Genomic DNA, 11,748 nt, shown 5'->3' with positions numbered 1-11,748 from the left:
CTTCATTTTGTGTTGTCTGTCTGCTCCCTCTAGTGGGGAATCCCTGAACTGATACTGTTGGTGCTGATCCAGGTTACAATCAGTACAATATACCTCATTTATAAGCCATACACATACACAACAACATGTCAGATTTTCTTCAGTCCATGCTGGCAGAATTACTGAATTCAATGAGGTCCCATAAGAAGAGCTAATAACGAAAAATATAGAGGCTGAAAAGGATTGGGTGATTCTGGAGACCAATTTTAGTTGTTGAAGGGGAATTTTAAAACTTAAAGAAACACTTCAAGTCATTCAATAAACGTAATTTTAAAGGTTCTATATTGTAAGTGAAAGGGAAAATGTCATGTCTTTGGTCGAGGTGCTGTATAAATACAGTGTAGATATAAATCCACAGAGACAAATCACAAATATACTATCTAGGTAAAAGGTGCCGCTACAGTGCTGTTACAGGCGTATTCAGACGGACAGTATGAGATAATTAACTTGTTTTTTTTAACGTCAAAGCATGTAAACATGTTCTAGTAGAAATATAAAATAGAAGTATGAATCATAAAAAAAGGGTAATTATGGAACCTTTAAACCAAACTACCAATCAAATAACCAAAAACAAGCTTAAGATTGGATTTGATGAAATGAAGCTGCAAAACCAAACCATTTTTCTCGTGATTTATTGAGGAAATTGAGGTTGAGAGCAAAAACATTCCAGCCATAAAGTAGTTCCAGACAGTGTCTTTAAAATACATCTGCCTTATCTATTCCCTGTGCTTCAGTGTTATATTTACTGAAAGAAACTAAAATAACAATCTTAAAACCGCCATTACTGCAAATCCTCCTTACATGCACATACAAAAATGCTGCTGAATGTGAAATGATTCCAGTGTAGAAGCCTGGTGGGATATTTACCAACCTTTTAAAAAAGAATGAACTGAGATACATGGAAAAATGAATACACCTTTATCAGCCTATACTTATACCAACTTTTGGCAAAATTCAATGGTACAATTTACAAAAAAAACCCATCAACAAATCAACAAAATAGTTCAAGGCACATAGATGATGGATAACAACACAGCCAAAGGATAATTATAAAACTATGAAATGAAAAATGATTCATTACATCAAATATGTGATGTGTCTGAGGTCAGTGCACTGTACAGAAAATGTGTTTTGTGGCCCAATATTCAACAGTTCACTGAAATAAAGGGCTCACAGTATTCAGACTATGCGATCAATTCAACATTTGCTGTGTTAAGTCAGTAGGAACATAGTGTGGTTGAAAATATGTTTACTTACTCTGAGATTTACGATCACAGTCGAACAAAACTGCCTTCAGCATACAGAATCACAAAATGTTTCACAAAATGTCACAAAAAAAAAAATCAAACATCTTAACAGTTCCCTCAGACCATCAGCGTGTGGGCGACAGGTGTGATTCATCCACTGGCTGCCCTTCTTCTTTATCTCGCAGCAGCTGAAACGTACAGAACAACAGAGGCAAGTGATGAAATGACATGTCTGTGTGATCAAACACAGACACACAACTTTATCCAACCTGGAAAATGATCAAAATAATGTTCTGAATTGTGTTTGGAGAAGATACTTTTTGCCTTTTTGTCAAGGCAACACTAGGCAGCAGTTCTGTATCAACAACGTACAGGATAGTATGGATGTCTTGGGTTTATTAGATGCCCCATGTTATACTCATTTAGTAATACATACTTGTATTAAGGTTTCAACTAGAACATGTTTATGTATTTAAGTATTAAAAAAAAAACCACATTATTCTTTCCTACTGTCAGTTTTAGTGCCTGTCTCTTTAAGGCCCCCTCTCAAAAAAGCCCAATCAGCTCTGATTGGTCAACGTTTCTGTGTCTTCCACATCTGCACTCTTAGAAAAAGTCTTTTTTGAACATTAAAACCTGTAAACATGTTCTAGTAGAAACACCTAATACATGTATGAACCTGAAAAAAATGTATAATAGGTCCCCTTTAACAAAATTTTGCCAATAAGCACCTCCAAAGCTCATTAGTTAACATATCTTGCAACATTGGAGTTGTAACTATTTTATATATTATTTTTTTTACAGAAAATACTATTAATCAGATATATCTTACATTGCCAAAAGCTCAAATCAAATGTAGTTATTCTAGAATATTGAATCTTTTTTATTGCTTTGTTGTTTTTGAATTGTTCTTTTGAGGTGGAAACAGCACTGCACCTTCGACCCTTCTATAGTATACTTGTGACATCCCAACCGTAAAAGAAAGTCCTGACTGTTCATTTAAAGGCACAGTTTCTAAATACGGACTGGATGCATTTCTCTGTTGATTGAGCGTTTTGACACTTTCACAGTATTTATATAGGACCATGACCTGCTTAATAATCAAAAAAGACATGAAAATCTCACTTTGTAAAATATGGGACTTTTAAGTCCACAAAAAAAACAAACAAATTCTTTATGAGCTTTGAGCACAGGATTATGAGTTTTTTCTGTATGGATTGCAGTATATATAAGTAACACATTTGGCAGTCAGATAAGAATTTATGAACCTGCAATCCAAATTAATCTCCAGTAGTCTGCAACAACATAAACACGTTCTTCCTCAGCAAAATTCCTAAAGCATGACTCCATTTCCCTCTGAAGCTTGCAGCCAAGTCATAGGCCTGAGTGTATTAGGGAAGGAAAGTTGGACATTTAGTGCCCAGATGGGTTTTTTTTTTAATGGGTGGGGTGAAGGCGTACTGAGTCTGTGTACAAACCACGTCTGTATGACACATGCACACCGTGGATGTGCACATGCATGCACCCCACCAACAAACGCAAATGCACACGCCTGACAATGTCTGGGCCACACTGACATTTACTAACCACACAATAGCTCCTGTCCAAAATAATCTGTGTTTATGTTAGGAAGTCCCTATCTTTCAAGCCCGGCTGCTTATTCGAGGGTGGGGGGCACAAAATCACAGGAAACACCTTCTGTTGCCCAGCAAAGCCCCAAAAGCCCGTACAGTACAATGAGATATTAAAAGCCTGTTACTTCCCTGGAATCATTGCAAGTCTGTGTCTGGAAAAAATAGCATTACAAAGTGGTGGAAGAATGAACAAACAGAATGAAATTGGAAGCGAATCTTGCAGGAAATAGTGGCAGCTCACCATTCTCTTCTCCACCTGATGACCTCACTCCGAGGAGCATGACGCCATCTTTGGTGCTTTCAGGTCTGCTCTGGAAAGATGCGCTGTGGAGTTAGAGAGACAAAGGGATGGATGCTTAAAGGCCAACACCACGTATGTTCTTTTATACCCAAATGAGCTTTATTCTACTGTAGAGTCGTCCGTTGTGAAACAAAGGATGCCCCCATAAACTTAGAACATTCCCCTGAGTGCCCTCAGTGTCAGTTACAACAGCTTTCACAATTCATCGTATGTGAAGCAGCTACACACTTTATACTGGATGACGTCACAAATTTGAGTATAAACTCTCTAGTTTTTCAATTTGAGATCTTTTTTTCATGTTTCCTAATACTTTTGGACTGTCTTAGATCATAGGAATAACACTGGAAGACTAGAGGCTATCAATGGGATCACACCAGCTGCAACGCCAAATCTGGCCAGGGACTTAAAGTAAAGGGGTGGGGGATAACCCCTTCCATACTTTATACCCCCTACTTCTGGCCCCTCTGCTTGGATCACACCCATATAACTTGACCTTCATTTTGATCTCAACTACACACCTGTAAGGTTTCACAAACTGTGACGGGAACTACAATTAACATGTTTTTGGTTTTAAAACACGGGACGAAACACATTCTTTATCTGCTCATGATGCAGAAGTTTTCTTTATCTTTGCATGCCATGTACAGCCCTGTGTATCTTGTGAAGATACTTCCCTTTATCCTGTGGTACAAGTGGGACGGAATTTTATAATTAGGAATCTGTGATCGGACTTGGGACCTGACCTTGGGAGCACTCTTCGAGACGGTAGCCGCTTGTGCAGGTGGTTTGAAGAGGAAATGATTGGAATAAACTCACATGGAGAAAAATGATCTTATTGTATCTTTCTTGATTGACCCTTATTGACTCATTTTCCCACAACAAAACAGACATATACACCTGGCAAAATACTCCATATCGCCTCTGTGGTAGGTGTCTCCAGGAACACATTTCGCAATGATGACATACACACAGACTTACAAGGTGAAAACAGTACAAGTGTTCCCGTCACGGCTGGTAAAAATAGACACACACACATTTTCAGATACAGTCCATAACTACAAAGTTCAAACTTACTTCTCAGTTCCAGTATCAATGGTTTCTGTTGAAGAGAAGACAGGAAACAACTCATTTGTATTGCTACTGATCTCATTCAATATCTAAAAATCATGTTTCTGCTCATTTCAAAACAATATTCCACTTCAGGGTTGACAGTGTATGGATGCAGTGCACGATACATGTGGGAACATTGTGCAGCGTCCTTGAACACGCACCTGTGTGATCGTGGATCTTCTTGCACTTGAACTTGAGGACAATGGCAGCAGCAGCTCCAACCAGGAGGGCAGGCAACACAATCCACCACAACCTTTTGTCTAAGAGTGAAATGACTCATCAGCATATGAAAGATTTATGTCCAACCAAATGGCAGAGCAGTGACGTAGCAGTTGCAGCACTTTATAGATAATTAACCATTAATAACCAACATAACCATTTCACAATCAAGTCAAATAATGTATCTCTTATAGTCTCGTATCCTGCTCATTTGTGTTTTGGGTTTCTACAAAAAAATGTTTAAAACACATTATTTTTCTCATGCTGTCCGTCTAAAAATATTTAAATTCACCCTCTGTCTGAAAAGCTCAGTTTTAGCACCTGTCTCTTGAAGCCTGAGGAAGCCCAGTGTGCTCTGATTGACTGTTTCCAGGTCAGTCCTGATCAAATCAAATCAAATCAATCTTTATTTATATGGCACTTTTCATACAGAAAAGTATCGCAGAGTGCCTCACAGAGATGAACAGAAAAAGAGAAACATCAAATAAAATCAGGAGAAGAGAGTTAAAAGAACCCAACCCTCCCACAGTAATGCACAGAGACATACACAAATATGTATACGTTCATACACACATTCACACAAACACACACAGCCACGCTGACACACAGACACACAGACACACACACTCACACCTACACAAACACTAGCTGTCACTACAGAGACATGGCCGGGCAGTGAGACCTGAGGTACTGATGGCTCGTTTAAAAGGCACAACTTCTGAATACAGGCTGTGTGCATTTCAAAGTATCTGTATAGCACCTCAACCTGCTTTACCTTAAAAAATTCATGGAAATCTCACTTTTTACAATATGAGACATTTAAAAACCATCATCCCAACAGGTGTAATATTTAAAATATCATCAACAATGTGCTTTCTCGAGCCTTATCTATCCTTTAATCAACAATGAGTGTTTGTAGTGTGGGAGTTGGGGTTAGGTTTGTACATTACCTGATTTGGGGGGTACTTTCTCATCACTGCCAGTCTGAGAACCTTTCAAAACAATATGTTCTTGATTAGCTTCCTGTTCCTTGTTTTTCAGAACAGCATGATCCAAAAAAGGTTTATGATTTGACATGATTTGATTCATTCGTGGCTTCATAAACACTGTTACTATGTACAGTATGGTAGCACATTATAACTTACCAGCACCTTTCTTTTTATCATTTTCATTCTGAGGTTGTGGCGTCCGTCCAGGTGCGATGGTTTGAAGGGTTGCTATCATATTAAAACAAATTACTTACTTAAATAAAGCCATACAATCAATCAATATTACATCAACCCATCACAATGAGTCTAAAAAGATTGTATCTGCTGGTTTTAATGTTTTACTATTCAACTATATCCACACAGATATATGCATTAATTAAAAATACAATAAGGATACCAGATAATGCACATTAACATAACAACCGTTTGAGCATGCATGAATCTAAAGAAGAATAAAAATAAGTTCTTGTCGTACACAACACAAAGTGTGTACAAATGTTATACCCTACCTGCAGCAGGAGTGGGTGTCCCTATAGAAAATAAAGACAGTACTCATTAAATTGCTTAAAAACAACTTTCCTGACCACTTGACATGGTTAAGAGATCATGAAAACAACGAGTGATGTTATTTCATTTAAAATGAATTTACATACCTTGTCCTGTGTTTGTTTTTTCAGTGCTGTCATCAGGTCCTAACAAGATTTAAAAAAGGTTTAGGATACAAAAGCTTGCTCATTATGAATGATGCACTACTTGTACCAAAGCTCTTCTTACCTAGAGTCTCAACTGTCCCGTTGTCAGACTGGTTTCCTGGGTTAGGAAACTCGGGTCTCTGTGATCTTGGTTGAAAAGTTTTATTTATCAAAGCTAAGACAAAAAAAAAAAAGAAATCTTAAGTAATATGACAAATCTCAGTCATTTGTTATTTTTGTTGTGTTGGACAATATCTCCTGCTCCTGGTCTGCAACTTTTTGTTTTACTTTAAGCTGAATTCGGTAACTTTCTTTTTTTATATTTAGTGAAACTGTCACTATATCCTGACAGCACAATGAGACGATCTGTTAAAAATGTAATGTATCTCTACCTCCACCCCCTGCTCCCTGTCTTCTCCTGGAACCCTCTCTGTGCTGTTAATGGCATCTGCTAGATTCCACCGCGTCTGACCTACACCAACCGCTCAGAGCTTAGGAGTCTCTGACGCAGTGTCAACGACTGCTCGTGAACTCCGGTCAAGCTGTAAAACTTTACTTAAAGGCATCACTTTTTCACAGAGCACGTGTCTCATTGTGCTGTCACGGTACAGTGATAGTTTCAGCAAATATGAAAAGCGCAGAAAGTTATCAGCTTCAGCTTTAAAGTTTAGATAAGTCTGTCTTATCCAAACAGTATGTAAGGCATAATTCTTAAAGGTCCCATATTATGCATATTTTCACGTCATACTTGTATTCTGGGTTTGGTATTTTCACGTTTTCATGATTTGGGTTTAAAATAAAAAGATACATGAATACAGGCTGTGTGCATGCACCTTGACCAGCTTTATGATTTAAAAAAAACTTGGTATCTTACTTTTTTACAATATGGAATCTTTAAGTAACAGATGAATTCATTTCACAAAGTTCGTTGAACTGCTCACTGACATCATCTTTGTAGCGCAGCATGTGCGTAAACCTTGTTAAATTGTATATATAACTATTGTATAGTTGTAATATACGGCTGTGTATCATTCCCAAACCAATTTAATGTAGATTTAAAACAAACAAGAAAGCCTAACTGTTATTGTCTTCCTGGGCAACAACTAGAGGTGTAGCAGTCACAGTCTTGTGGTCTGTGGATGCTGCTGTAGATGATGGAGGGTTCTTAGGTGCTGCGGTTGAAACATCAGGTTTTCCTGTGGAAAAAGAGGGGAAATTAAAGACCATCTGCAGAAACATGACCAAATAGATCTACAAGGAGCATTGTAAGTATCCATGTATCTATAGTCCACTTAACTTATATGCATACTCACTGTTGTCGGGGGTTGTGGCATCATGAGGAGCATGGGATGGTGTTGCGGCGCCTGAGACTGCTGGTGTGTGTGTTGCTGGTGCGGCTGATAGTGTTGCTGCATTTGGGACTTGCGTTGGGTTATTTGCTAGTCCCGCTGATGCTGTTGATATTGAAAAATCAATAGATCGGTTGAATAGGATGTGCAGAAAATACAACCAGAACGCAGAACTCAATGAAGAAAAGACTACTGAACATGTTATGTCTCAGCTTTTAATGCGTACAACTGAAACAGAAAACATGTAAAAACAGCTTCTTGATGCGGTCGAGCCCATGTAGTTTGGTCATTTGTGCTTAGCTAAGCACCAACCGACCGTAGCCTTATAGCATCTGAGAGTGGTAGATCTTTTCTTCTTGCTCTCCACCAAAAAGTAAGTAAACGTATTTCCCAAAATGTAGAACTATTGCGTTAATGCTATACTTACACGTTGACAACTTTGATGATGCTGTTGCTGTTGTTTGTTGCTTGTTGTCAACTTTCTCAACTGACTCATCCGATGATAAAACTGTAAAGCAGAAACATTATTACAAACACCATTTTTGCACTGTTGTCTTTTTGAGACAGGTGAACTCAGTAACTAGAGGCTATATTCATCACACCAACCTCCATGCTTTATGCTTTACATCCTCAATGTCTGTATTAAAAACCAATGTGTTACCAAGGCATTCACAACCGTGAAAACACCAGAATCACTTTGTCTCCGTAAAACATTTCCTCAGACAGATTCTCTATTTTAGGTTCACAGTTGCATGTTCGCATCATTCCTGTTTGGCACGGCTTTAAAGCCCAGCGTCTGAAACAAAGACGAGCCCTCGCTCCGAATGTCAGACAAGGATAGTTACAACAAGTCAAGATAGCGGTGGAGGTTGTGGCGTGTTGAGGTGGATATCCTCTGCTTGAAGCACTGCGGCGGTGTGAAGCTGCATCCTGTCCCAGACACACTATTGTTGTCCCCTGACCTAAGAAGCCAAGCATCCTGTCTTCATTGCTGTCAGTGATGATCCCATTTAACATATTTCTCAGCAGAGTAGTCGCTGAAGCACCGACCACATGCCACTCTGTCTGGTTTCATCAGTCTCATCAGGGGACAAGTCTCAGTCAAGTATTTTGGAGCAGGTCTCAAGTCAAGTCTAAGGGCGCACTCACACTGTCCATCCGTACTGCGCCCAAACAGGTTTCCCGGGTAAAGTCTAGTTCATTACATCAGTGTGAGTGCAACCGTACCGCGCCTAGTTGCGGCACGCTTGCCGACCACGGACCGTTTGGGAGAGGTGGGCTTTTGTAAAGCGCGTTTACACATGTATGAGCACTAGAGTGTGCACACGTACGTGCATGGGCACGAGGCCTATGGCGGTTCTGACGTAATTTTATGTGCACCTGTTCGGACATAGAAAAAAAAGGGACGGACCACGTGGGGACATTTAAAACAATGGCAGCGAAAGGTTCACGTTGGTGTGATGCAGAGGTGGAGTGTTTACTGCAGATTTGGTCAGATGAAAAGATTCAAAAACAGTCGACAAGACGCACAAAAACTCTGAGGTCTATGGAAAGATTTGTAAACAAAGCGACGCATCGCGATGACGTCATCTATGCGTGTGACGTGTTAAGGCGTGATGACGTATAGGCAGCAAGAAGCATTTGCCGAGGCCCAGGCAGTGTACAAACAGGCCTGGCCCACGGGGGGAGAGGGAGGGGGAGACAAGAACCCTAAAGCCCGGGGCACGGTACGGACGGACAGTGTGAGTGCGCCCTAAAGTCCTCAAATCTCAATGTATTTGAAGTGATTTGGGACAAGTCAAAATACATTTCAAGTCCTTTAGGTCATTAAAAAACAAATCCAAGTCAGGTTCCACGTATATTTCAGAGCAAGTCTCAAGTACTTTCATTAATTCATGACTAATCCAAAACCAGTCTAAAGTCCTATGTCATTACAATCCAAAAATCATTCAAGTCCTACAATTTATTCGAGACAAGTCCAAGTCTCAAGTATTTCAGATCAAGTCTCAAGTACTTGGATTAATTCATGACTAATCCAAAGCCAGTCTGAAGTCCTATGTCATTCAAAGACGAGTAAAAAAAATCAACAAGTCCTACATTTTATTTGAGACAAGTCCATGTCTCAAATATTTCCGAGCAAGTCTCAAGTCTTTTAAGTAGTTTAAGACAAATCCAAGCCAAATCTCAAGTATTCTAGTCTAAATGTCCAAGTCTAAAGTCTCTAATCATTAGAGACCAATCAAAACCAAGTCCCAAGTATGTCATATCAAGTCAAATGTCACGTCAGAAATCTTCCAAGTGTCCAGTATTTTGGAGCATGTCTCAAGTCAAGCCACATGTCCTAAAAATCATTTGAGAAAAGTCTTAAATGCCTCAAGCATTTTGGAACAAGTCACAAGTCAAGTCTCAAGTTCTTTAAGTAATTTGATAGTGAAGTCTAATCCAATGTCTGGTACAGGTCCTGTAAGTCATTCGAGACAATTTCAAGGCTTTGTGTTCAAGGCAAGTGTCAATTAAAATCTCAAGTCCTTTGAAAATAAACTTTCAAGTCATGTCTGTAGTTCTTTAGGGCAAGCCCAAGTCAAGTTGCATGTTTTAAGTCAGTTTGAAGAGAACTCTTTGTTATTTCCTCCTCATACTGTAGCTTTTCTTTATGTGCTTTAAAAAACAAACTGCTCATAAAGTTTGTAAAAAGGCCTCTGCCGGGCGGGCGAGCAGCAGCCAGGGCGAGGGTGTTTCCTCCAGATGTTTACTGCTAAACGACGGGAGTAGATTTGTTGCCAGTTGGGACGTTTGGTCTCAGGACAATGATCTGTTGTCTCTGTGAGAGAGGGGGCAGTTTGGTTCCCACTGGCTATCTGCTGTTAGATCACATATCTGCCCAGCACAGAACAGATAAAAGTTCTTTTGGCTTGGCACAAGGAAAACAAACATGTCCAGAGCCACCCTCTTTTTCCTTTCCTTCAACCAAGAGACACTCATGTCACTTTTTTTTTTATTCCTGAGATTGTCATTCGGGCTTGATATCTGACTGTATACTTATAAATACAAAATATAGTCTACCTTCACTTTAAATAAACATGGCATGAATAAGGCACTCTTCTTCTTACTTGTTAATAACACACACACACACACACACACACACACACACACACACACACACACACACACACACACACACACACACACACACACACACACACATAGACAGGGTGAGACAGAGAGAGAAAGAGAGAGAGAGAGGGAGAGAGAGAGAGCTTATCTCAAAATGAATGGACGGAAATGCACTCTTTGAGTGGATGTCTCCAAGGTACCGTTCAAAGTGTGAGTGTCTTTTGAACAACACTGATTTTTTATCTTTGCACATACCAAAACAAAACCAAATTACATGAGGATAAAACACGGGTAAAGGGTAGAGCATTATCAATCACAACAACTACTGCCGCAAACAGATACATATGAATGTTTTTATCCACTTAATAAAAAACCCTGAATGTGGAAATGTTTTGACCCTCTATAGACACAATTAAAACTGGTGTCACACACTGAAAACGCACAAAAACAAGGCTGAAACTACTTCATTTTCTCAGGGCTCTGAGAACTCTAACAGCATGTATCCCAGGCAAAAGCAGTTTGAATGGTTGCCCTACCTGGTGTGAAGTCCTGGACAGATGCTATCAGGAGGAGGACGAGAACCCTGATGGTCTTCATGGTGATTCTGCAGCTGTAAACTCCTCCGACTTCTTCCCCGGACTCCGACTGAGTGGCCAGTGGAAAAAGGTGCTGGGTGCTCTGCTGCTGATGCTTATTTTGGCACTTCCTTTAGATAAAGAAGGGGAGGAAATACACTGGCTTCCCTTCCTGACGTAAAAGTGGGTGGCTGCGGAGGCCAGCGCAAACCAGCCAGTGCGTGCAAGCATATGACCATTTGACGGGAATCTCACTTAGTTTTGAGTGATGACCATCACTTATTTTTTCCTGGTGTGACACCACTTGACCAGTTGGGAGGAGACTGGGACATACTGGTGCAAAAAACAACTTCATTTGTGATCACTCAGGTAAAGGTAGTCAACGAAAGTGTAAATAAACAATGTGGTATCCAAGAGCCCAAAGACAACATAAGAAAAACAAAGATGTTAAGTACTTTGGAATAAGATTCAATAGCAGG

At 39.7% G+C, this 11,748-nt stretch overlaps 1 protein-coding gene across 1 annotated transcript; it reads right to left on the bottom strand.

The window, feature by feature from the left end:
• Positions 1 to 665: 665 nt before the first annotated feature.
• Positions 666 to 11,360, bottom strand: LOC310964469 (uncharacterized protein). The gene is made up of 13 exons (XM_083937598.1): positions 11,231 to 11,360; positions 8,008 to 8,088; positions 7,545 to 7,685; positions 7,311 to 7,427; positions 6,314 to 6,406; positions 6,193 to 6,231; positions 6,049 to 6,069; positions 5,696 to 5,767; positions 5,501 to 5,542; positions 4,493 to 4,591; positions 4,296 to 4,320; positions 3,162 to 3,244; positions 666 to 1,474 (listed from the first exon to the last, which is right to left on the bottom strand). Exons 1-13 carry the CDS (start codon positions 11,289 to 11,291, stop codon positions 1,461 to 1,463), a joined length of 888 nt encoding a protein of 295 aa, XP_083793724.1. The 5' UTR covers positions 11,292 to 11,360; the 3' UTR covers positions 666 to 1,460.
• Between the last annotated feature and the right edge of the window lie 388 nt (positions 11,361 to 11,748).

The sequence above is a fragment of the Echiichthys vipera genome, assembly GCF_963691815.1.
Source record: "Echiichthys vipera genome assembly, chromosome: 22".
NCBI lineage: Eukaryota > Metazoa > Chordata > Actinopteri > Perciformes > Trachinidae > Echiichthys > Echiichthys vipera.
Note: the sequence above shows the minus strand (reverse complement) of the source record. Positions and strands in the feature narration are given on the sequence as shown.

Excerpts from the sequence above, each read along its gene's own strand:
- LOC310964469 (XM_083937598.1), bottom strand. The coding sequence starts at position 11,291 with ATGAAGACCATCAGGGTTCTCGTCCTCCTCCTGATAGCATCTGTCCAG. Across the intron at positions 4,321-4,492 it reads GAAGATCCACGATCACACAG|AAACCATTGATACTGGAACT; the intron begins GTGCGTGTTCAA and ends TCTCTTCAACAG. Across the intron at positions 3,245-4,295 it reads ATTGATACTGGAACTGAGAA|CGCATCTTTCCAGAGCAGAC; the intron begins GTAAGTTTGAAC and ends CTAACTCCACAG.